This window comes from Orcinus orca, chromosome 2 (genome assembly GCF_937001465.1).
Source record: "Orcinus orca chromosome 2, mOrcOrc1.1, whole genome shotgun sequence".
Classification (NCBI taxonomy): Eukaryota; Metazoa; Chordata; class Mammalia; order Artiodactyla; family Delphinidae; genus Orcinus; species Orcinus orca.
The window spans coordinates 105,417,788-105,443,897 of NC_064560.1; the positions used below are offsets into that span (position 1 = coordinate 105,417,788).

Consider the following 26,110-nt stretch of genomic DNA (forward strand, 5'->3'; position numbering starts at 1 on the left):
TTTTTCAGCTAATTTGGGAATAAAATCCACAAACCCAGATATTTCTGCTATGCAAAGGGAAAACTAGAGAAATTAACACTAAAGGGTATGTTTGACTATCTGCCAGTTAAGTTTATGTGATTAAAGCCTCCAACCCCCTGTATTATGCTGTAAGCTGTTAGCAGAGGATAGAAACAGTTCCATATACAGCTTTGGTAACCATTTTCATTTCACTGCTAACTTTCCTCTTGGTTTCTAATGATGATTAGGTTTTATTTAGCTAGCCACTACTGGTGGTAGCAGTCCTTCCTCATCCTGTGATTGTCTCAAAACTTGATAGTTTTCTGTGGTGACTTTCCAAGTGTGGAATCCATTTTAATGTACTCAAAATTGTAGGAGGGCAAGTTGTGTGAAATGGGTCATTCTTTGTAGCTAGAAGATGCCCAAATGTAGTGTAATTGGCTGACGTGAACTGAAAGTGCATACTACAGGTAAGGAAAGGTGCATGTGCTGTGGTGTCAGGGATGTAGAGTCAGATTGCATGTGAAACCCAGATTTACAAAAAGAAGCACCTCTGTCATTGTAAGAGGGGAAAGGGAGTATGGAATGTTTAGGGATAGTGAGGGAGAGGCACTGAAATAGCAGCAAGTGCTTTGGCAATATAAGACTTTAAATATCTTGTTAAAGAGGCACTGTTAATGTTGTAGCAAGACTAATCCTTCCTGCTTTCAAAATTTAATTACTCAGGTTTGTTTGTTTTAAACACTAATTCCCTGAAATGAAGCATCATTTTGTTGTTTCTTTGTTTAGGTTCCAGAGTTCTAAATCTGGAAAGATCTACCTCCATAGAGATGTACGGCTCCTGTTCTCTAGAAAGTCGATGGAAGTTGATAGCGGTGCTGCATATGAACTCAAATCTTACACTGAATCGCCAACAAACCCTCAGTTTTCACCAAGATGTTGATAAAGAGTGACAATTTAAAGTATTTGCTCAGTACCCAAGTTTGAAAGTAAAAAATAGCGTAGAAGGGAGTGTACCAAATTAACAAGCAGGAGAGTGGGTCCTCTCCTGTTATCCTGGACCAGTTTTTATGAAAGGATTCCTGGGATGAGATCCACATATTCCAAGGAGACTGGAAACACTCATGTCCTAACCCTTTTTGTACTGTCGAAATCACTTCACTGGACTTGTTGCAAGAGCAAACCACCCCCCATTCCCCCACCCCCGCCACAGTTAGATTAGCGTTTACACGTTTCGTTTCTCAGTTATTTAATATTTAATGTTTTCCTTACTACTCAAGTGATGTTTGTCTTTAGTGTTCTAATGTAGCACAAATCCTATGTAAAATCATACTATGTATTTTTGACATTAATGTTGAAATCTGAAATATATGCACAAGTCTTTTAATTTTGTGTGATGTGTTTTAAGTACTATTCATTTAAGTTATTGAAAATGAGAATGAAATGTTGAGCTTCTTTCAAGATTAACGCACTATGCAAGCATGTGTACTTTTTATATCTCCCAGGTTTAGTTTTTACAACACCCCATCCCGGTTGCTGTCTCACACAATAGTCCTTTAACATGCTGTATCGGCAGTGCAACGTGGAGTAAGCTGCTTCACATTCCCTTAGCAAGTTCAGATCATCATGCCCATTCATATTCCTTCTAGAATCCCTTATCCCCAAAACAGTTCTATTTTTTCCTTAATCACTACTACAAAGGCTTTACGTTAAATTGCTGTCCCATTCTAGAAAACTTTTGCAAATTGTTAAAAGAATATGTACTTTGAAAACAAATTAGTATTTATATTGTAAATATATGCAAGAAACAAAGAAATGTGTATTTGGCTTTTATTTTTAGATGAGACATTTATATGATTGAGTGAATTTCTGGTACCGATCAGACAGTTTCTATTCTAGCTTTACAGCTGATAAGAGGGGAGAGATATCTTGAGCCTTGTACCAATTTATCACTTTCTCATTCACAGTCACATGGAAGGCATTTGGCAACTGGGAAAACACTGAGTAAAGGAACATGATTGAGCGCATCAAAAGTCTTCCCATCCATCCCCCTCAGAAAGAGGAGTGGTTTTAGATCTTTGTACAGGGACAGTGGGCAACAGCAGATCAGTTAACAAGGCACAAATACTGGGAATGCTCACACAAAGCCGTGAACGCAGGTTAGAAAATACATACAGTTCAAGTAGGCCAGACCCAGGAGACCTGGGAGTCTAGAACCAAATGAGCAGTCTGGAATTTGGGAGATGGGAAGGTCTTTACTTTGGCACTCAGCTAATGGATAGACTATACAAGGCATATAAGAGTGTATACCTGCAGGCTGTGGGGTGCTCAGCAAGAAGCCTCTTATAAAGTCCTTTTGAAACACCAGCTTAAAGAGAAAAGTCTATTTACACTCCACGAAAAAAAAGTTTTCAGTGACACAAATTTATAAAGGTTTGTTTTTAATCTTTAGGTGTGTGGTATCAACATGGAATTAGGACCCATAAGGTTTGGATTATAGTCCTAGCTCTAATGGTATCTGATGGAACTGACCTTTCTGGCTCTGTGTGATTGAGAAAATGGGGTGAGAGTATCATTAACGTGTCTTCTTAAAGTGTCATCTAATTATTGGAATATGTATTTCAATACATGTATCTAGACTTTTAAAAAATTTTTATTGGCGTACGGTTGATTTACAATGTTAGTTTGAGGTGTACAGCAAAGTGATTCAGTTATACATACACATATATCCACTCTTTTTAGATTCTTTTCCTATACAGGCCATTACAGAGTATGGCAGAGTTCCCTGTGCTATACAGTAAGTCCTTATTAGTTATTTTGTATATAGTAGTGTGTATATGTCAATCCCAATAGACTTTTTATATATATTTGACAAAAGTCAATATTGATAATTTTATATAAAACTCAGAAAATACCAAGTATTTAAAACATCAAAATGCCTTTATTTAATTTTAAAAAATGTTATTGCTGCTTTGACCTCTCTAGTACTCCAAAAATTAATGATGTATGTGTATGCAGGTGTCTTTTTATGTGGATACGACACTGCAATCTTTCTAGAATTATTTCTAGTACCTGGTTTTCCACGTTTCTGGGCATTTTAAAGAAAATTTCCAGAAAATGAGTGAAGCAGCTGGATGCATCTTGTGCTTTTCCTAGCAAGTTTGTGCAAGGGAAACAAGTGCTGACATTTTGTCCATCTACTTCTTAAGGCCTTTTTTGTCTGTGTTCTTTTTCCCAGTGAGGTATGGTGACCCAGCATCTGTCTGCTCTCACTTGCCCTGGCACTATCTCTATCATAATGGTTCTTTTTCTACCCTTCTTTTGTCATAGGCCGAGACTTTACCACACTTCCTGTGTGGCTCCTCTTCGTACTCACAGATTATGTCACTACACTGAGAGTTGGCTTGCAGGTAAAGACAACCAACAGTGCTACCTGTGACAGATAATACAGATCTCACTTACTGCAGGCTCACTTGGCAGTTTTGCAGGCTAACAAAATGAGTGATAACTTCTTTTTAAAAGGAACCCCAGGACACAAGTAACCTCCGGAAAGTCCTTGGAGATTTTCTTGTCAGAAGAGAATGAAAAATATTAATAAGAAGTGGTGACAATGGGGACTGGCTGCAAGGCACCCAACAGAAGGTTCCCTCTCCTGTCATTTTACCCCACCAGTTCTCTCTCATTCCCAGAGGGTTAGAGAAAGGAAGCAATTTCTCCTTCAAAAACTTCATCCTTGGGATCCCCACTCTCCCTAGTCAGTTCGTGAGTGAAGCAATGATTTGTTTTTAAATTTAATTTTTTTAATTTATGCAATACATGTTTACTATAAAATTTTTTTACAGTACATAGTTATGTAAAGTAAATGTGAAAGTCCCTCCTTCAATCCACCTTTCTAGCTATCACTTTACAGATGTGGTGGCTCTTAAAATTTTAGTATATGACACTGCACATGATCTACTAGACCTGGGAACACAGTATCAGTCTAGATGGGAAGTAGGCTTTTCATCATGGTAGGAATTCACTCTCAATCCCTAAGCCTGTCTCTCTGTGACATTGGAATCAGCTCATTGTAGTCCACCATGGATTATCTGTGAGAGATATATGTCTTAAACTTGAACACTGTTGGAAGAGGCGGGGAACATATGAATGCCTACTGTGTGCCAGGCATTGTAAACAATTTATATGTTATTTAATACTTAAAGCCATGATTCAGAGAGAGTATGGATATAGTCTACAATGAAAGAAAAAGGACACTTGAAGTACTTGCCCAAGGTCCCATGGTCAGTAAGTTGAAGAGCCAGGATTCAAATCTAGGTTAAATCTTCTTTTTTCCACTCTACTACACTGGCATTTCACCCCTTTTTTCTTTTTTCTTTTTTCTACTACAAATTGTGGCCTGGCATCAAAATATAATTTTCATCAATATTCTTGGCAAAAAGTTAATTTGCTGTGTAATGAGATTATATAATAAGGCAATGCCTATTAATCATTAGGGGGGAAAATATTTTGATTAAAAAATAAAAGACTTTAGGAAGGAATGTCCTAAAGCAACTCAGAGGCCCTTCAACTTAGTATACTGTCAGGAGGCATGCAAATACAGTTGTGAGAAGTTTTAGAAACATATTGTGGCAAATATTTTATGAGATTTAAATGTTTAAAGTTTTAAACATCTCTTCCAGACCCCACCGTTCATCATTCTTTTTAATTCATTCAAAAATTTCCTATTCCAGCCTTTCCAGTTCGTATAACGTTCTCTTGTCTCACTAAGTCCCTAGAGAAGTGGCATCCTCCACTTCCAACACTCAAGTTGTTAAAACTTTTTTTTTGTTTTTTTACAGTTCTCTGACTTACTTATTCAGGTAATGTTCCCTGAGTTTTCTCACAGACATCACCATTTATACTCAGGGTTTTTTGGCACTCTGTTATCTAACTTGGTTTCTCTGCATTGATCTTCCAGTCTCTCCCTTTCATTAAAAATGTATTCTGTTTTTAGAAAGACAAATATCATATGATATCACTTATATGTGGAATCTAAAAAAAAAATGATACAAATGAACTTATTTACAAAACAGAAACAGACTCACAGAATTAGAAAACAAACTTGTTACCAAAGGGGAAAGGGAATAGGGATAAATTAGGAGTTTGGGATTAATAGATACAAGCTACTATATATAAAGTAGATAAACAACAAGGACCTACTGTATACCACAGGGAGCTATATTCAATATCTTATAATAACCTATAATGGAAAAGAATCTGAAAAAGAACATATTTTTATATATATATATATATAAAAGAACATATATAAATATATATATATATGCATCACTTTGCTGTACACCTGAAACTAACACAACATTGTAACTCAACTATACTTCAATTAAAAAAAAGGTATTCAGTTCTTGATATTTGCTACAATATCAGCAATGATGCAGGTAGACTTCCTCACTCAGCTGTTTGAGGAATGGATGGGGTGTGACTTCTCATCTCCTTTACTCACTCCTACAAACCCTTGAGCTAGGGCACCTAAATCTCAAAAAGACCCCTGATCTTTTTAAAACTTTTATATACCTACCTAGTTCCAAGCCTGAAAAACCTTTTGTGCGTGTATGCACCAGAATCACCAGGGGGAGCTTTGGCTAAACATCAGTTCTTTGACTTTGCCCCAGACTTAATGCGAATCTCTGTCACTAGGGTTTCTCAGTGATTCTAATCCTTGTAGCTAATTTAATTTAATTAAATAAAATTGAAAATTCACTTAGTTGTGCCAGTCACATTTCAGATGCTCATTATTCATATATGGCTACTGGCTACTGTATTGGCTAGCACAGATACAGAATATTTCCATCATCACAGAAAGTTCTCTTGGATAGCACTGATCTAGAATATATAAATGGCAGTTGAAACTATGAGGATGGAAATGATTTCTCAGAAAGTATAAAACTGGAAGAGAAGGGGATCCTAGGACAGAATTGTTAAAATCCTCCCATTAAGAGGCAGGTAAAGACTCAGCGAAGCAATGACCAGAGAAGTAAGAGAGAATAAGGGAGTGGTATCCTAAACATCAAGGGAAGAAAGTTTTGAGAAACAGGGAATTGGTGATCGCTGTGTAATTTTAAACATTAAGGTACATGGTTGATGATGCAAAAAGGAATATTACTTGGGGAAGGATGGCTTCTCAGACAGTCCCCACAGTGGGACATTGGCCTTTGTGGATTCTCCATTGACCAAAATCTGCCTCCCAGAAATCCAAACTTTCCCTCATGTGAGTGTCAGTATCTTTCAGGAACAGATTCTCTCTATCTAAGGTTACATATACTGATTTTCTATATATGTGCATCTATCAGATTTTAGCTCACAAATACATTGATGTAGGATATATACCAGAATGTCAACTCAATAAAAATAAAACTGTTAGATGCTTAAGTTAGCCTGACTAGTGCATTCTGCCTTCTCCCTGTAGGTCTGCATAAAAGAAAGGCAAATTTTCAGTAGGTTACTTTGTGAGTATGAAATGAGAACAAATATTTAGTTGATCTTATGAAGTTTCTCAGCTGGCCCAGCTTAAGTCACTCCCAAGGCATATACTTGTCAAAGAAAGAGCTCAGTCTCTTGAACCCTTGTATTTTAAATGCTCCCTTGCCTGACAAACCCCTTCTTTTCTTTCTCCAAAAGGAGTGTACTTTTTGTTTTTCAAGTTGCAATCCCAGTGCAATTTTTCCTGCCTGAGAGTCTACGTAGGACAACCTGGTTGAGTTTTTATGGTTTCCAAATTCCCACAGAACTGCATTCATCATCTGTTGCTTTTTACTAGTTTAACTTTTAGAGGGCAATCTTATTTCCAAGTTTCTGAGAGATGCTTCATTGGAACCACCACATATTGCCTGTATCTATTCAGATGTCAAGTAGAATAAGGATTCAATGTAAAACCAACGGATTTGGCAATTAAGAAAGTCATTGAGGGACCTCCCCGGTGGCACAGTGGTTAAGAATCCACCTGCCAATGCGGGGACCATGGGTTCGAGCCCTGGTCCAGGAAGATCCCACATGCCACGGAGCAACTAAGCCCGTGTGCCACAACTACGGAGCCTGCACTCTAGAGCCCGTGTGCCACAACTGCTGAAGCTCACGTGCCTAGAGCCTGTGCTCCCCAACAAGAGAAGCCACTGCAATGAGAAGCCTGTGCACCGCAGCAAAGAGTAGCCCCCGCTCACTGCAACTAGAGAAAGCCTGTGTGCAGCAAGGAAGACCCAACGCAGCCAAAACTAAAATAAATAAATTTATTTAAAAAAATCATTGGAGGAGTTTGGTGCCAGCAGTTTGAGTAAATTTGTGGGAGTGGACCCCTGGGAGTTGACAAATGAGTAGAAGCTGAATTCCTTCATCAGATATTTATTAACTATCTAGGAATTTCTGGGCTCTGGGAACAAAACATAAGCAAATATGGACGAGGTCCCTGCCCTGATGTGGCTTATCTAAACAGGAAAGGTGACATAAAGTAATCACAACAAATACTGTCTAATGATAAAGCGTGCATTGTCGAACTATGCAGAGATGTGACAGCATTTAAGAGGTGGATCTGACCTAGTAGGGTCTCAGTAAAAGCCCGAGGCGATGACGTAGTATTGAAGATGTGAAAAATAGGGTTAAGAAGGCGAAGCAGAGTGGGGAGAGACTTGTGGAGCACAGAGTTATGGGGCGCCCAAAAGAAAGTATGTATGGCCGCAGCGCGGAGAGCCAGGAGAAGAGCGGAACCAGGCGAGCCTGGGGAAGTGAAAATAGGAACGCTCCTGGAACCGAAGGGACCAGACTAGGTAGGTAAGGGCAGGGAGAAGCGGCTCCACTCATAAACTACAATTCCCAGGAAGCGTTCGGCGGACGGATGTGAGGTGAGGCGCGAGCCGCGACCTTTGAAGGAAAGAAGGAAGTGCTTGGGCGTCGCAGAGCGGGAGAAGCGGGCTAAGGTAGGCGAGGGCGCGGCGGGGAAGGGGCGGCGGGCCGGCGGCGGGCCGTAGTGGTGGCCGCCCTCCGGGCGCGGCGGGGCTGCGTGTCGTCATAAGGCGGCGGCCATTTTTGCGGGCAGAGACGGCCCGGGCGGGCGCTCGGGGAGCGGGGTGGGCTTGAGGCTGCGCGGCGGGCGGGCGGCCTTGGCCACCCGGTAATTGCTTCTCTTCCCGGCGTTTTGTCCGCAGAGGGAGCAGTATGTCCGCGGAAGTCCCCGAGGCAGCCTCCGCGGAGGAGCAGAAGGTGAGTGTGCCCGTGGAGCGGGCCGGGGAGCCCGCAAGGCCCGGGGCCGTCGCTGCCGGGGGCCGGGCCTGGCGGCGGCCTGGTCCCACCGCGGGCGAAGGGGCGCAGCCGGAGCCAGCCCGGCGCCGGTGCAGAGCCGGTGTGCCGCTCTTCCTCACCTGGCAAGGCCACACACTCCGGAACCGGCCGCCCGCAGGAGCTCGGGTAGTTAGCGCCGGCGTGGTGCGAGTTGGAGGTTCTCAGCGTCCTGGCTGAAACGTTCCTTTAGCGCCTGGGTGTGTCGGGGTTTCCCTTAATACTCAAATGTACACAAAAGCCCGTGACTTGGTCCTTATGCGTGGAGCCTAAGTTTTTCCGTGGGCTACACTTGGCTAATGAACCTTTATTTTTCTCTCGAAGAACTAACTGTCCAACTGCTTGTATTGTCTGCGTGTTCTTAGCTCTAAAGGCGGTATCTCGTGTTGGGGCGGTGACTTAGACCTGGGTTGGAATTTCAGGTCCAGTCATTGTTAGCCGTGTAACTTTGTTCAGTTACTAAACTGTTCAAGCTTCAGTCTTCTCATCTGTAGAATAAGAATAATAGTCCTTGCTGGATACAGTTGTTGTGAAGCTTAAATGTGGTGGATAACTTACCGCTTTGGCGCAGCGTGTGCTCCGAAATGTGTGCCAGTGGGATTCGCCTGTGGTGCTTGACTAAAACTCGGAAGGTTGGAATTTAAATTTTTTTTTTGCCAGCTGACTTGATCACGTGTTTCGTGGAAACATGGGAACATTTTGTGAACTCACTTGGTAATACCTTGCTGATGTAGGGAAATAGGCCACGGATCGGTGTGATTCAGATTATGGATATAAAGGCTTTATATTTGTCTAGGTTAGTGCTTGCTTCTAAATAACCATAATTATTTAAAGAGTCAGAGGGCATTGTCATAAATGAGATTTGGTCTAATACTTGGATTTTGTAAGGGCTTCTGCTTTAGGTTACAACCATGCTCCTAATCAGGCTGAAAATTTGATTAGTGTTTTAAACCCATTCCATGTGTTGTTTACCATGTTAACTTTCCCTGAATTGGATGGTTCTGTTATGATATTACTTGTAAAGTAACTGGAGAAAAAAGCAATAACAAATAATAGGCCAAGTCACTACCTTATTCGAGAATATTCCGATGTAAACTATGTTGGGTATTTTTCACACTTTGCTAAAAATCGAACTTGGGGGCCAAAAAAAAAGTATATATGCTATATATAATTTGAGGATTACAGTCATAATAGTAATATTAAATATTTATTGTAAAATATTTATCGTGATGTTCATTATTGCTTAGGATTTAGGAGACCAGATAAAACAGCAAACCCATGTCTGTGCTGTCTTGTCCTAAACACTAAAATCAAGCTCAGTTTTGACTTCTGACGCACAATAATGTGCTATGTAATTTTCTTTTATGAGATTTGTTAATATGTTGCCAAAGCGTGGAGTGTTGATTTCTGCATTGTAAATGCTTTCACTTGGGAGAGCCTAATATTTATGTCTCTTAACAAGTTTAAGGCTATCTTCAATGTGTTCTTTTTGTGTCTACATTAAAATTTTAATTCAGGTCTTTTGGTTTTAGGGCTGCTGTGTGAGGTTAGTAATATAATGTCCCTTCTTGAATTAAGGTTTGGCTGTAGATGTTAAGTGCCCGTAGCATGGATACCATCCCTAAACATGAGGAAAATGTGCAGAGTCACTTCTGTGTTCCTGTGAGCCAAATCACCTGTTTCTTGTATTTGGAAGAATAGTTAGATGACCTAAAAAAATTGGATTATTGTTTTTGTACTCAATTGACCTTTGAATTAAAGCCAAAGTAGTCAACTAAAATACCTTTCTAGTTTTATGGTACGTCAGCCTATTGCTTCTGAAAAACTAAGGTAAAGAGATGATGAGCCTGGCATAGAGTAAGAGCTAAGTCACTATTTATCTACCTGAGTAGTATGTGCACCCTTGTTAAGAGAAGAAAACTATAGGCCACTATTTTTTATTGCGATACTAATTAAATATTACAAACGTAAAAATAAGTATAAACTCTTATCTCTCTTACACCACTCTAAATCTAAAACAAACTAAATACAGACAAAAACATTCTAAATTATTAATTCACTGTCACATGGTGTTTTGCTGAAACTGAATTTCCAGTGTATTGAGACTATGGTAGCAATTGTTAAAGTACAGGAGCCTTTTGAGTTTGGCAAGTTAACACTCCCTTAGACCATATGATCCCTCAGTTCTCCCTTTTTTAAGAGTTAGCTGTATGGTCATTTAACTGTAGTCTTAGGTAGATCATTTACATTTTAAATTCAGCTCTGTAGTTTTCTCATTATTTGGACAAATGGAGTAGTAAATGAAAGCTCAGACACCCAAGCACCATAGGACTGCTTAAATATAAGATGACAATTCAGATGCCCTAAGATATGCTTATATTTTTCTTTAGATTATCACCGAAGTGAAAAGTAAACATTATTTTAGCAGAGACCTCGTGGATCCATCATCCACTTTGAATAATACTTAGCTGAGACAGGCATGCAGTCTGATCCTGGGGGTGAAAAGGGACATGTGGAGCCTTAAAACACATAGTTCTGTTTTCATTGTGAGCATCTTAAACTCAGGACTCTCCTTTATTTATCTTTTCTCCCATGGCACCTAGGATAGTGCCTGGCATTGTTCTGAAAATGTTGGTTGAATGAATTTTTCTCCAAACTTTTCAGTTGAAACTATTGCCAAAGCACTATGTCAATACAAATGACGATACTAGTACTGCAGTTAAAAAAAGAGAGGGATAGACCATGGTAATATAAAAAACCTTAGCTTAGACCCACTTAAGAAATCTGAATGAAAGTAGAAGGATGTTTATATGTATTTTTTCATATATATGGCTTTTAACTTTTTCTTAGAGAAGATCTTAATAGCAGGTTCTCTAGAAAACAGGTTTTCTAGAGATTTTATTACAAAATTCATCAAATTAAGTTAGTAAGGTGTCTTGGGAAAGGCTAACTCAAGTAGAGCTTTCAACTTAAATATCTTTGTCAGTTTAAAAGGTATGCTTGGTGCTTTTATGACTGGTGGAGGAGGAAGAGAACTACTGTTTAAATTACTTCATTATGTCATCAGTAAAGAGTGGATATAAATTGCTGTCCCATTTTCCCAGTTTTTAAAAAATCGTGGTTAATATTGGCCTTTTCTGGGACTGTTTTGACAGTACTTTTGGTAACCAAAAGGCTTAAGATATATTCAGTTTGGACCACAACCTGCTCCTCTGGTTTGTTGTGCAACCATTGATTCTTAACAATCTAGAAGTAAACCTCAGAAAAGTTTTAAAATGTCTTTCAAAAAAAAAAGGCTCTTTCATTTGTTGTATAGTAAATTGCTGAGATAGCAACAGTGTTTAGGCTTGCCTGTTGTTTGTGCAAGACTTCAATACTTAACAACTTCTATTCCTGAACTTATAGTGTCTACTAAACATGAAATATTCCAAAGATAAGCTGTTGGTGAAACTATCACGCGTTTAGAAAGTTTCTTAACTTTTAAAAAACAGTTGGAGTACATTGTATTTGTTCATTCAGTAGACTTTTATTGAACACCAATTAAATGCCGGGGACTGGGCAAGCAGCAAGGACTTAATAGAACTACAGAATTTTTCCACAGAGGTTGATAACAGTATTGGTCCCTTCCTGACACTATACCAAAGGATTTGTTGGCTTTCATTAATTTTATTCATCAATCAGTGCATCAATGAACATATTGCTGAGCAGATTGAGAATTTACTTAGAGCGGTCAGATTTTTATTTGCTGATGTAGTTGTGTAACTTCCCTGCTGAAGAGCAAAAAGTGGTATTAATCATTCAAACTTACTATCAATTCCATGACAGACTACAAAATAATCCTTAATTATTTGAATATATGTATGTTTATATATGTGTATATATATGCTTTTATACCTTATACTCCTCCTACTTACAGAAAGCTTAGCTAGTATATTTCAATAGACTGATTCACAAAAATGCAAGTGCCTAACGTTAATAAATATTAGGCCCTGTGCTAATTGTAGAGTATACAACGAAGATTATTTTGGGGCATATGTTATTGCCAAGAGAATAACTATCACTTAAAATATTGTTTTTAAGTTTTTGTTTTTTGTACATCATAAGCATACATCTCTGTTGCAGTATCCTGGATTTCTGCTTTCCTAGTTTGTAGCCTAGAGTAAAAGTTCCAGAATTCTAATGATGCTTTTCCCCCCTCCTCCCAAAGCTATTATCAGCATAGAAACCACTTAGCTAAATGAAGTCACTCATATTCCAGCATCTATTTCTAAAAACTAGTAAAATTTCAGTGTAACACAAAGGCCTCTTGGAGAGTAAAGATTCAAAACCAGATTTGAATTTTTAAAAATACTTTCTTCTTGGTTAAGCATGTCATTTCCCATCTTTGTTGATCCTTTCTATTGTATCTTTCTTTTTTATTTCATTAATTTCTTTTTGTTTTCTCCTGTTTTCTTTGGGTTCCGTTCTTTGTCTAACTTCTCAAGTTGGATGCATAGCTCATTGAGTTTTAGTTTTCTTTAATATAAGCCCTTAAGGGACACTTGTATCCCACAAATTTGGTATGTGTAGAATTTTTATTATTAGTGAGTTCCAAGTAATTTTTTTTATTCCTATGATTCCTTTTTTAACCATGAATTATTTAGTAATGTACTTTAATTTCCAAATGGCAGGGATATATACAGTTTGAAATAATTGACTTTTAACTTTCTGAATTGCAGTCATAGATTGTGGCCTGGATGGAAATGGTTAAGACTCGCTTTATGGCCTAATATTTAGTCAGTTTTTCCATTTGTCCTTGAGAAGAATATGTATTTCCTAATTGTTGGATGCAGAATTAAAATCAAGTATGTTGAATACTTTGTCTTTTTCACATACCAATATGAGGAAGGTCTGTTGAACTCTCCTATGCTGATAGACCTATCAGTTGCTCCCTATAATTTTGTTGATTTATTTATTTTGAGGCTTTCTTACTAGAGGCATAAACATTAGATCTTCTGCATTCCTAATAAAGCTTTTTGGTCTTTTTTTTTTCCATTTCTTGTCCTCCTCCCCCCCTCCCCCCCCTTGTTTTTTTCAATTGACTGATTTTCTTCTTCCATTTTACCCCCACTATTAGTTTGGAAGTTATATACTTTATTTTGTTATTAAATTGATTCCCCCTGAAATTTTATCAAGCCTCTTCAACTAAGCAAAGTGTAAAATTAATATCATAAATCTTTTTGTAAATGAGACAGAAACATAGAACACTTAAACTTTAAAAAACTGTTGTATATTTTTGTTCTGTCCTTTTTTAACCTCACATATTAAGACATTAAAATTAGGAAAGTGTGTCAATTATATTTCAATAAAGCTGGGGAAAAAATTAGAAAAGTGACTTTTCAGTATACATACATACATACCAATTTCTTGTTTGCTTTTTCCTTCTTTATCTCAGACCTTTTGAGGGATGTATTTTCATTCTAGCTGGAATAAATGTTCAGAAATTCCTTTGAAGGATGTTCAGAAACATGCAATCACACCAAATTTTGTGTGCTTCTTTGCATTTTTTAACGTGACTGTAGGGATAAATTGCCTTTTTAAAAAAAAATTTCTATTGCAGCTTTTTATTTTAAATCACTGTGAAATGAAATTCTCACAACATAAGACCTCTTCAAACTCCAAAGTCAGGCATCTGGAGTAGACTCTCAGGTCACTTCTCCCTCTTAGCCCTGTGTCCACCCCAGTCACCCCAAATCCTGCCAGGACCATCCTGGTGATCTCTTTTTATTTGTAATAGTTCTAGCAAAAGTTATTCAACAGTTTATTCCTTTAATTTTAATTGGCAGTTTACATATATACATACTGCTATACATATTATCTCCTTTCTTTTAAATTACACAAATACTTTCTAGGAACTATTTCAGTAAATTGCTTATTTTACCTGATTTTGTCAGTTAATGTCCTGCTCTGGAGAATAGAAATCAATTTGGGTATTTCAGACAGAAAGGGATATGATTTAGGGGGTTAGGTTACAAATTATTTGAAAGGATAGAGTAGCAGAAAGGGGAAGATGATGTTTCCAGAGGTGAGGGATTACAAAAAAACCTTTGACACTGCAAGAGTGAGCACTATTCTGAGCCCAGCATCCTCTGCCCTATCTCATGTAGCTGCTACAATAGACCCTAATCATGAGCTTGATGCCCTTCTGCAGGAACACACAGGAGCTACTGCTGTCTGCACATTGTGTGGCATCACCAGGAATAAAATGGATTCTTTTTCCCATGCCTTTTAATTTGTTGTAGGTACCATTGGCAGAACCTTATAGGAATTCAGTCTGAGAAATGTGCTTTCAGGCTTATTCTAACTGTGGTGATTCAGAGGAGTGTTTAGAGAAGGGTGAGTGTGGGCTGAATGCCCATGGACACAGTCCACCACCTGACATGTTATTAATACTCCACAAGCAAACTGTACCTGCGTCAGATCATTGGTGAACATCCAGGCATTTGAACTTGCTTATCAATAAGCCCTAGAACTGTATACATTTGCAGAAGGTTTAAGAATGTTTCTGTATGATCCATTAAAAGTATTGTATGTGTCTTGATGGTACTGACTACATTTAAAAAATGTAGCTTAGGTCATATTTTCCACCCTTTTGGTGTTAAATGTAGCTGAAATCCTGAATCCAACTGCCAAGTTACACCTAGCAGGGACTTGCCATTGTGCTGTGTATTTGGCCAGGAAGTCCAAGAATTGGTTTGTTTTTCTAGGACATATTACAGATTTATTGTAAATCTAAATAATATTTTCAGCTGTAGGTGCTGTTTTGCCCAAAATATTTTTCGATAGTAAACTGTTTCAATTTAATTAAACTGTTTCATTTAATTCAATATTATATGTAAATATATACATAAATGTGTTCCTTATTAAGAAAATAGGGGAGTGCCAGATAAGATGGCATATTGTGCACAACTTTTTTCCCCTCGTATATAAAATGGAGAAATCTCCAGAAACGCTGGAAATTAGGGAAAGTTGCTACCCCATACTAGAAATTTTAAGGAATCTTTCTTAGACACAGAGAACTGATAATTCAAATCAAAGAAGTAGAGTGCTCTCATTTCCCAAGCCTAAGAAAGCTGGATGGTTTTAGTGGAAATGTAGGACTCTGTTAACATCCTTTAATTTGAAGGTGCTGGGACTGAAAGGCTATAATTGGGTTGGAGTCCTTTTCAACCAGTGTCCAAATTTAACGTCAGCCAATTTAAAAAACAATTGTATAGTGGAACCCAAGAGGAGGTCCCTCCCAAGTCCACTTATAAATTAACCACTATGGATACCCTGGGGCTGTAGTAGCGAAGTGAAGCCTCTGTGGTGACCCAGCGCACTGTCTTATACTAAACTGGGAACCTTAAATTTATATTATTTCTCCAGCTTATCTGATTAATACAATGTAGTCATATCTTGTATAGGGGTTAGGTTCTAAAGTTAGTAAGGCAAAAAATCACATATAACTGAAATCACCCTTGAAAAACCCAGTGAAGTCATGATCACATTAGAGACTGCCCCGTCAATTCTCAGTAGGTCAAGTGGTAGTCACTTTTTTGTCTAGCGTTTGAACAGATGGCCGAGCTGGTTCTTCAGTTGATTGCCAGCTGAGGTAGTTGACTCCTGTTACAGGGGCCGAGTTTTTAAACACTGGAATGATAAACAGCATGTTGATACACTTACACTCTGAAAGAGACATACTCTGGGATTGAGACTCTCCTGGGAATGCAGGGTTGCGTCATAAACCTCACACTTGAGCTACCCTTTTTGAATGGAATGACTGGCAGAATCACCGATACTATTTAGAGTCTCTATCTCTGGCTGGGCACACATAGTTGAGTTTTTTGTACATCGAGTGAATGATGCAGCCACAGTAAAAAGAATGAAAATCAAAATATGTAGACGCATGAAACTGCAGCATAAGAAGAGAGTAGAACACTTGAAGCAGAAGGAAGCATACACATAAAAGAAGCCCCATAGAAAGGGTATATTTGACAGCAGCAGCAGCTTTTTTCTCAAAATCCTCTAAGACTAAAAATGAGAAAAGGTAACAACACATGAGGAAGCTTTTGAAGATGGAAAAAAATATTGACAATCTATAGGGTGAATAAAGTTGATTATAAAACATGTATGAAAATACTTTTGAGGAAGATATATGCAAAAATTATATGAAGTTTCTTGAGTTCCTAGATTAATAAATGATTACTTGCTGCTGTGTAAGAACAGTAGGCTTGACATTTATGGATAACATTTCTGCTTTTTGACTATTCATAAATAACCTGGAAGAATCAAGATATGCAGAGGTGTGTAATTTTGCTGAGCTGGTGTGCAGAAGTGAGTCCATTAGCTGAAAAGTATGCCTTGCCATTGCCCAGCCTCCCCTATCAAGGCAGCTCTATTTTTCTTGATTCATTCTTTCTTCTGCACTACTTGCCATGAAGTGGTAAACACTGCTTCCCTATAAAATATTACTCTTGGGGACTTCCCCGCAGTCCAGTGGTTAAGACTCCCCGCTTCCACTGCAGGGGGCACAGGTTCCATCCCTGGTTGGGGAACTAAGATCCCACGTGCCGTGTGGCACAGCCTATATATATATATATATATTTTTTTTTTATATATATATATATATATGGAAGAAAGTAAGCTATATCAAGACTGTGTTAAAAGTGAATAGGCTTAAGATATTGATAGTCCTTGGTCAGAAAACATATTTTTGATGCATTAAAGATGGGATCTTTGGCATGAAAACTGTTTTCCATTAAATATGGGTAGAAATTAGGCAATAAAATATACAGATGTAAAGATTGGCAGAGATGATGTTTCTCTCCTTTAAAAATAACAAGGTCTTCTGCACTATTCAAGGAAAATATGATGGTAAGTAAGCTGCTATTAATTTCTATTAAAGATTCTCAGAGCTTTCAATTAAATATGATTTTGAATAAACAGGAGGTCAAAAAGCTCTTTTTTATTTTAACAGTATTAAGATGGTTCTCTAAATATGGGCAAAGAGCTGATGAGTTCCATAGAAGGTGACTAACTATAAATGTATTATACATGACTGGAAAGTAATGGCAAGCAAGACTTCAGAGCTGAGCTATCTTGATATTTTTATCCAGTGTGTGGGGTGTTATACATGCATCACAGCTATAATAGAGCTGTCACATGGATCATTTGAAAAACAAGACAGAGATGTTTTAAAAGCCTCTGTGCTTGATTTCTTAGTCTGTTGCTGCATTATTTGGTATTTGACAACTAAAACCAGAATCCAGATATTTAAAAGGTGGAATTATCTAAAATAACTGAATTGTGATAGACAAGTAATTTATTTAAAATTATTTCAGGAAATGGAAGACAAAGTGACTAGTCCAGAGAAAGCTGAAGAAGCAAAATTAAAAGCAAGGTATCCTCATCTGGGACAAAAGCCTGGAGGTTCAGATTTTTTAAGGAAACGATTGCAGAAAGGGGTAAGTTCTCATGTGTAAATCTTCATATGTTTTAAGTCCTGTGAACTCATTGTGCCGAAAGAGATTGTGAAATGGGTGTCTGTGTATATAGCTCTTTACCACCAGATGTGTGTGCATTGATAAGTATATATGTTGGCTATAGTTATATGTGGATTATTTTCTCAAATAAACCAAATTGCAAGGGAATTTTTTTTCAGCTTTATTGAGTTATAACTGATGTAAAATATTATGTAACTTTAAGCTGTACAGTGTGATGATTTGATACATGTACATATTGCTAAATGCTTACCATAATAAGGTTAGCTAACACATCTTTTACCTCACATAATTACCATTTTCTTCTTGTTATGGTGAGAACGTTAAAGCCTGACTCTCATAGCAACTTCCAAATATACAGTCCAATATTGTTAACTGCAGTTAACACCATGTTGTCCATTTATTAGATCCCTGGAACTTACTTATCTTAGAATTGAAAGTTTGCACCCATTCACCAGCATCTCCCCATTTCCCCCACCACTCAGCCCCTGGCAACCACTGTTCTACTCTGTTTTCTATGAGTTTGATGATTTTAGATTCCACATATAAGTGATGTCATACACTAATTGTCTTTCTACCAAAAGAATATTTTAACATTAATTTTAGTTTAACAGATTACTTTTAAAAGTGGCAAAATATAGAATGGTGTTTTTATACAGCATGAAAGAATGACATTCACAGCTTTGAAATAATAGAATGACAAAGAAGGATTATACCAAAACATAAAAATAAAATCCTTGATCCATGAAAAGTAATATGGTGGGAAAATTATTATAAAAATGTTAGTCAATATTTGTAATACATAAAATGGTTTTTCAAATACACAAGGAAAACATTAAGGTGCCCTAGATAAAGGATTTTAGCAGAGGAAATATTGTTATGAAACACAAAAAAATGTTTATCCAGGATAGAAATCAATGGAGTATGAATTAGAACAATTATTTCTTTGTAGTTTTAACTATAATAAAAAGCAGCATCATTATTCAACAGCAGAGATATAGTAAATAAATTGTGATAAGTCAACAAAGTAGAACATTATGTGGTCATTTGAAAAGCAAAGACCATAATATACAGGATAAATAGAAAAAAGCAGCATTGAGAAACATGTTATGCATTCTGTGTAAAATGTATCTGTACCAAGTCTCATTTTGAAATCATTCCATCAGATGTGGTTTTAGTATGGAATTATGTAATTTTCTTTGATTATTATTATTTGGATTTGGGATTTGACTGTTAGTGTTTAGGAAACTTTTTTTCCTTTGCTAATCTTCAGTATAACTTATGCTAACAGCCTTTCCTCCAACATTTGGGCTGTTGACTTCGTCATTTTTCTAGCTTCAACGATTTATGACTTTAAGTATCTTCAAGTTAGAATTTATATACATTGTATCTTGGCGTTGGTGTTATAGATGTAAATAGTTGTCAATAAGAAAATGCCACTTGAATCAAGAAATTTATATAGAATTTGAGATGGGAGCTCTTGAATGATTCTGTATTTTACCAAAATGTCAGTGAATAAGCACTTTTATATTAGGGAAATGAAATGTTATATTCAACTATATAATTTCTTACTATGTTAAAAGAGTTTTTTTTTAAAAAAATGTCTGGATCACAGGGTTTTAGTTTTCCTCTGTCGTAATAGCAAACTGACAAGTTATCTTAGTATCTTTAAACAGTTTCTTGTTCATTTGAGAGGGTTGGTTAGATATCATGTATTTTAGGTCCCTTTCTGTTTTATTGTACTTGTTAATGTTATTTATTCGGATACCTATTTTTAGGCTTTTAACAATATGACGTGTGAGGGATATCAAGCAGCAGTCTGGCCCATGTTTTTTCGTATTTGTGGAGTTTGTGAAGTCCCAAGAAAACTGAGGGTCCAGTTTTAAGAAACATGACCTTAAAATTAAGTATTGTCACTTTGGTGATCCATTAGTGTCAATGCAATTATAAATATGGATGTAAGTGTGGCCCTTAAATTGAAGTGGGAAAAGGCTCTTATAAGAGTGTCATCTAGATGGTACAGAATATGTTAATTTTTAAAATTTTCACTTATACAAAATTTAAAAATTGTTAAAGACAAGTAATATTGCCTTCTTGAACTGTATCTTTTCCAATATGAGAAACATTGATCTAGTTCATTCCTCTACCTAGAGCAGTTATAATTATTAAGCATTGAGTTTAGTTTTTCTCTCACCACACTAAATAAATTTAATTCCTTTTCCTCAAGCAAAGTAGCCTAATCTACAGATAAGTGTGATCCCCTTGTGATGAACCTTTGTTTACTATAAAATAGGTAACATTAGAAACAGACTTTATTACGTTGGGGAAACTCTGCCTAAAATTTGCACTATGTGTTAAAGTTCTCATTTTGTGCTTTTGACTCTAAGAAATTTGGCAGTCTACTTTCTCTTTTAGAGGCTACTAAACTTCAGAAGTAGCTCTCTAATATAATATAGGACATCAGAAGTTCTGAGGTTTTTTTTTTTCACTACACTTATTTTAAAACATGCAGAAATGAAGCTGCAGAAAGTCTTAGAAAGGCCTGGTCCAAGTTTCCTACTCTATGTGTAGTGACACATGAAAAGCAATTTCTAACTTTAGACTCTGGCCTAAGGCCAGGTGCTTATAAAAGAATAGTCACTGGAGAGAAGCAGCCAGTGAGACCTTTTTTTTCAGGCCATTCAGCAATCTTAAACTAAGCTGTGAGTTCCTAGCTCCTTGATTTACCACTTGAGTTACCCCTGAAGTCTCAAAGAGAATATTTATATTTCCTCCCCTTCATCCTTTGTCCAAGCCCTCATCTCGTATCTGGATTCTTGTCTATGCTATAGGCAAAGGTTAGGTTCCCCTCCTTTGAGTAACCATAGCACCTCATGTATTTAAAACTGTAACAGTGGATTTACTTGACTGTTGTCCATCTTTATATCTCTCTTCATGATTCACACAGTGCCTCATGTAGTATTGCAGGCACTCACTAAAGGTAGGCTAAACATGATAGGTGAAAGTCATAACCCAGGCAAATTCATCTGTTTTTACCTCGGAACAGACTAACTCATTAGGTTATCTATATTAAGGTTCATCTTTAGCTCCACAATTTACATTTCAGTGATAAATGGTGTGGTTGTTACCGCATCCATCTCCAACTAATAAGAGCGATTGTTGTACTTAGTGTCTTAGGTGAAAAATGGTGGTATAGGATAGGGTTGTGTATTTTAAGTGATAATTAATTTCTAATGAGTTCATTTCTTTTATTACCCTAAGCATTTATATTTTAACCTTAATTTTTATGTTAGTGAACTGCTGTAATTCAAATAAATGGTTTAAATCCTTACAGAGCAGTTCATCTTAGATGACAGAGTACCAGCAACTATAAATAATAGTTTTAATAATTGTAAGCTTGATTGGAGGTGGGTGACATCCCAAATGCAAGTTGGTGGATTGTGTGTTTTTATTTTCAAAATCTAAACAAGAAATTCATGCTGGTTTTTCCATTAGTAAGTGAAAGGCTTGTGTCCCACTCTTTAAGTCCAGGGCTATTAGCTCCCAGATAGATTGATATGGAAGTTGATGTCAATATTGAGGGTTCCATACTGGAACTAGAATGATATATGTAAGCCTGAAGAAAGGGTTCTTGCCTGACTTCTCAGCTGTTGACTTGTGATAGAACTCACTGTAGAGTCATAGCTATTTCGTGTAGTTGATGTTTTTGTTTAAAAACTTTTAGGTTTATTTTATTTTGACAGTACAGGGTCACATATATATCTTAAACCAGTGTAATTGCATATGAAAGCTTTTTAAACTCTAGTCTGAATTTTTTTTTTCTTGTAGCAAAAATATTTTGATTCTGGGGATTACAACATGGCTAAAGCAAAAATGAAGAACAAGCAACTTCCTACTGCAGCTCCGGATAAGACAGACGTCACTGGTGACCACATTCCCACTCCACAGGACCTTCCTCAACGGAAACCATCTCTTGTTGCTAGCAAGCTGGCTGGCTGATTAAAAGAGCTGAACTGCATGAATCTTCTAATTCCCATTATTTCTCCTTAATATGTTACTTATCCACTTTTTATTTCCTTTCACTCACTAAGTCGTTTGAGAGTTATGGCTTTGCAGGTAGTGGTAGTGTGTGTGTAAGGGAATATACATGTGTAGAGTTTTGATTAGTTTAACAGTGCACTGATGAAAAGAACATGTTAGAGCAATGTAAAGTAATCTACTTGAAAATAATTGTATATATTACCTAACTCCTAGTGTAGGACTGGTTCCAACAAGTAACAAGCAAGTTTTACAATTTTAATGTTTTGGCTTTCTTTAATTCATCTTAATTATAGCTTTGTATGTTACTCTTATTTAATGTAACCTTTATTGTATTGATTTCTTCTGTATTTTCCTTTTGAATTTTGTAAAACAGAAGTTTAAGACCACAAGTTAGAAGAAAGGTCACATATTTCAAACATAAATAGATGGGGCTTCAAAAGATTTGTATCCTGTGCTTGAACTTGAATGGCCTTAAATCTGTTTCAGCTTTAACAATAGAATTTTACTTGGGCAATATTTGCCCATTCTGGTGTAACTTATGTGACTCTAGTGCTTAACAGCTGCTGTTGAAGAGTATTCTTATTCAGTTCTGTAGTGTTAGAATACCTTTTGTTGTTGAAGATGTGAATGAAGTGTGCATGTGCATCGACTGTTGAATTCACTTTTGTGCCATTTTTGTAAATACAGTAGTTTTGCACAACCTCTCACAACTGTCTGTATTAATTTCACATATTAAAGAGTAGATGATGTGCCAACCAGAAGCACAAGAGTTCCTACACAAAACCCTGTGTGTCATTAGAGCTTTTGCATAGTAAGAGTAGTTTACAGTCTTGGGGTTATAGAATACCAAACTGAAATCTTTGCTCAGTCTGCCATAGACTTAAGCTTTTTCATTTGTTCCTCATATCCATGACATTCAGTGGCCTTGTGCAAATATGATATGTTGCTTAGGCATATCTTTTGTCCTATGCAGAACATTTCATTTTGACTTTTATGAAAATTACAATTCATGTAATTTATATAAACTTTTTTAATGTAGAAACTTTTTACTTCCATAGTCAATTTTGGGGACACTAGAATAAAATACTTTGCCTCCTGTGGCCCCTCCCTTCTTTTTTTCTTGCTTCTTTGACTCAAATTGTGTTGGGCTGTGCCGTTCAGTCTCTTCAGAAACATAGGTGTCTATATCTTTACTCTTGAAATTTGCTCTATTGAATGCTGTATATTCTAACACAATAATGATATTTTCCTTATAATATTTCTCAGTTGTTAATTAACCACTCTTAATCCTGTATTGTTAAGAATTGACAATTGTTTAAATAAAAGGAAATTTATAATGAAACAAATATTTGAGAAGATTGGCCCAGGAACCTAGTCAGGATGAGCTGAATTTTAAGTAATATAATGAGCTAGGTGAATTAGGCTTGTGACAATTAGAGGAATTTACATGATAGGTGGAACATATTCATAATAAATACTTAGATATTTTGTTTCTATAGATGTCACTTTAATAAAATACAATACTTATGGTTTATCTAGTTAGTAAGAACTTTAATTAACAGACTTAACTGGGACAAATTTGCTGGTCTTTTAGGAGCTCTTCCCATGATGCTGAGGATATGTAGCCTGAGATGACAGTATGTTTTTCTTCATCTTTGACTTGTGCAGGGCCTTCCCCTCTTTTGGATCCAGGCATCTTTTCTGGATCTTGGCTCCATTTGTATACCTGCTTTCCTATGACGGCAAATCACCATAGATGGTGCCTTGAGCATAGTACCTGCACTTAAAGGCTGCCTAGCTCTCTGAGGAAAACTTGCTGATTATCTTCGTGCTTCACCCACCCCAAAAGGCAGAAAACAACAAAATCGATAATGTGTTAATTTGTTATTATAAGGATTAGTTATATATAAATAGATTTCTAACAGGAGTACGTAGGTTATTCCAAAGTATGTATAATCATTGTAGGATTATTTAAGAATTACAAAATAGCCCAAAGTAGAATATCTAGTGGTTTTGTTTTGTTTTTATGACTATTTGCAAGCTATCACCATTAAATTCACACACACACATCAGAGATTAATCTCAAAGATCAGACCATGTTACTGATTATGGTAGGACTCCTGCTATGGTTTGTGACAAGTGATGTAATCTCTGCCTGAGTTTTCATTTGTAAAATACAATGCTAATATTAACCTACCTCAAAACTTGTTGAGGATCTGTGAAATACTGAGTAAGTGCCCAAAATAAAACATTGTTTATTGTCTTTTTATTAAAAGTAAATTTCCTCATTAAACCAACCTGCCTTCTGTAAAGTCACAGTAATAGAAATCTCAGGATTTTCCATCAGAAAAGACCTGTCATTTAGGACTTGTAGGTATAATTGCTTAGCCTCCATTATTGGTGCTTGGGATAGAGGTTTTACATTTTTCTGTTTTTGTTCTGCTTCAAAGCTCAGTTAATTGAAGACATATTTGCAGGCTGTTTCACCATTGCTTGAATGAAGATTTTTGACCAAGGTGGGCTTAATCAAACATTTCTGTGATTTCAGAATTGTGGTTTGAGAAATGGCCAGTTTTAATCATTGTCCTTCTTATTATAAATGAATGTTGGAGTAAACAAGTTGGAGATAAATACTTCATGAAAACTAGCTAATGTCTGAACTCAGTTACCTGTTTTATGTCCAGTAGCTCCTATTTGATAATACAGTTCTGAGAAACATTTCATTTTTAAAGGCTACATCTGACTAAAACAATTATTGGCATGTTGGGATAGTAAGGACTGTTGGATTGTTTTGAGGAACTGAAAGGAGCATTTTTGCAGTCTATTTACAAGTTATTCAATATTCCTTTGCTGCTCACCTAAAAATAAGTCTTAACTATTCATCAAGCCCTCTACTTGTTGTTACTTCACTTGGAATTTGTTGCTGTTTTTACTTAATGTAACAAAACTATACCTCTGAATGTTTATTGATACTTTTTACTAAATCAGACATGTATTCTTTCTCAATCCAAATTAGTGAAGTTTTATCAGTGCTGAAATATGATCTCTACTTGAATTGTGCTCTAAACTTGGTGTTTGGTGATCCAGGGGCAAGTATCCAATAGGAAGAGCATGTCTGAATGGCAACTTAAGCAGTTTCTGTGGTGGCCTTTTTACATTCCCCAACATTCAGACACATTTCTTCCATTTTTCATTTTCCTTTTTCACCTCATTTTACTTCACTTCTCCCCCCTCCCATCCCTGCTTATTTCTTAAGCCGCCTGATGGCATCTGTTAAATGGTATTTAGGACTGATGAATGATCAATCCTTTAATACCCTTCTCAATATAACACAATTAAGGACCCATTTAAAATTTTCTAAAACACTCTCCTCATCTGGATAATGACAAGTTTGAGCCACCGTCCCAACTCTGCAATTCAGCATGCACTGCCAGTCTTCCCCCATATCCCTTCTTCCCCTGACATCACACCACACCTTGTAAAATTGGGATCAAAGAAGTCTCATTCTGGGATTGTTAATCTAAGGATAAAAACACTGATTTTAATACTGTTTTACTAGTTTCTGCCTTTTAAAGCAGGTAGGCCTATAGGTTTTATTCTGGAAATCACTGATGGTCACGACAGCCATTAATTATGTTTGTATTTTGTTATTTATCAACTAAACAGCATTTGAAAGAAAAATCTAATTTCTTTAATATACCCTCAGATCTGTTACTGCATCTTTTATTTGTGATGCAGTAGGACACTTGCCTGTATTAAAAGGGCCAAGAGTAAATGCCTTTTTTGTTGAACATGTCTATAGAGTTGGCAGTTAATGCTGAAATTTGTTAAATAGCCCTTCCAAAATTATACTTGTGAAATACACAAAAATAAATTGATCTACTTAATTTCTATTGATTCGATTTGCAGTTTTTGTCTCATTTAAGTGTTATATTGTTTTTCGGTGTATTTTCTGAAGTTGATCCCTTTAGATTTCAGCTACTACAATATGCAGAAAGAATTTGACTATTGTAGTCTTAAATTTTGTTTTAATTTACAGTGTTTGTTTATGAGGTCTTAGCAGCCTAACTTACATTTGTAAAGGCTTTGTAATTTAGGTAACATGAAATGCTTGCAGATTGTGAGTCTTTTCCATCTCAGGTATAAAACACTCTAGTACAATACTGTCAGAAATAGAAAGATGGATGAGACATTCTGAGAAATTTTATATACATACAGTTGACCCT

At 36.6% G+C, this 26,110-nt stretch overlaps 2 protein-coding genes across 8 annotated transcripts in view; both read left to right on the forward strand.

Moving 5' to 3' along the window:
- Nucleotides 1-1,816, forward strand: part of ATOSA (atos homolog A) — a 40,769-nt gene extending 38,953 nt beyond the window's left edge. For all 6 annotated transcript variants that reach the window (XM_049705967.1, XM_033409164.2, XM_033409159.2 and 3 more), the window contains one exon: nucleotides 790-1,816. In XM_049705967.1, the coding sequence (XP_049561924.1) occupies nucleotides 790-943 (154 nt within the window). In that variant the 3' untranslated portion in view covers nucleotides 944-1,816. The remainder of the gene's footprint in view (nucleotides 1-789) is intronic.
- A 6,054-nt stretch (nucleotides 1,817-7,870) lies between these two features.
- On the forward strand, nucleotides 7,871-25,781 carry ARPP19 (cAMP regulated phosphoprotein 19). 2 transcript variants are annotated; one of them, XM_004281664.4, is made up of 4 exons: nucleotides 7,871-7,964; nucleotides 8,193-8,247; nucleotides 17,685-17,807; nucleotides 21,672-25,781. In XM_004281664.4, the coding sequence occupies exons 2-4, from the start codon at nucleotides 8,203-8,205 to the stop codon at nucleotides 21,840-21,842; spliced, it is 339 nt and encodes a 112-aa protein (XP_004281712.1). In that variant the 5' UTR covers nucleotides 7,871-7,964; nucleotides 8,193-8,202; the 3' UTR covers nucleotides 21,843-25,781. The 2 variants fall into 2 exon arrangements, with proteins under 2 accessions (XP_004281712.1, XP_004281711.1); XM_004281663.4 differs by lacking the exon at nucleotides 7,871-7,964 and having other exon boundaries at nucleotides 7,989-8,247.
- Nucleotides 25,782-26,110: the final 329 nt, after the last annotated feature.

Excerpts from the sequence above, each read along its gene's own strand:
- ARPP19 (XM_004281664.4), top strand. The coding sequence starts at position 8,203 with ATGTCCGCGGAAGTCCCCGAGGCAGCCTCCGCGGAGGAGCAGAAG. Across the intron at positions 8,248-17,684 it reads CCTCCGCGGAGGAGCAGAAG|GAAATGGAAGACAAAGTGAC; the intron begins GTGAGTGTGCCC and ends AAATTATTTCAG. Across the intron at positions 17,808-21,671 it reads GGAAACGATTGCAGAAAGGG|CAAAAATATTTTGATTCTGG; the intron begins GTAAGTTCTCAT and ends TTTTTCTTGTAG.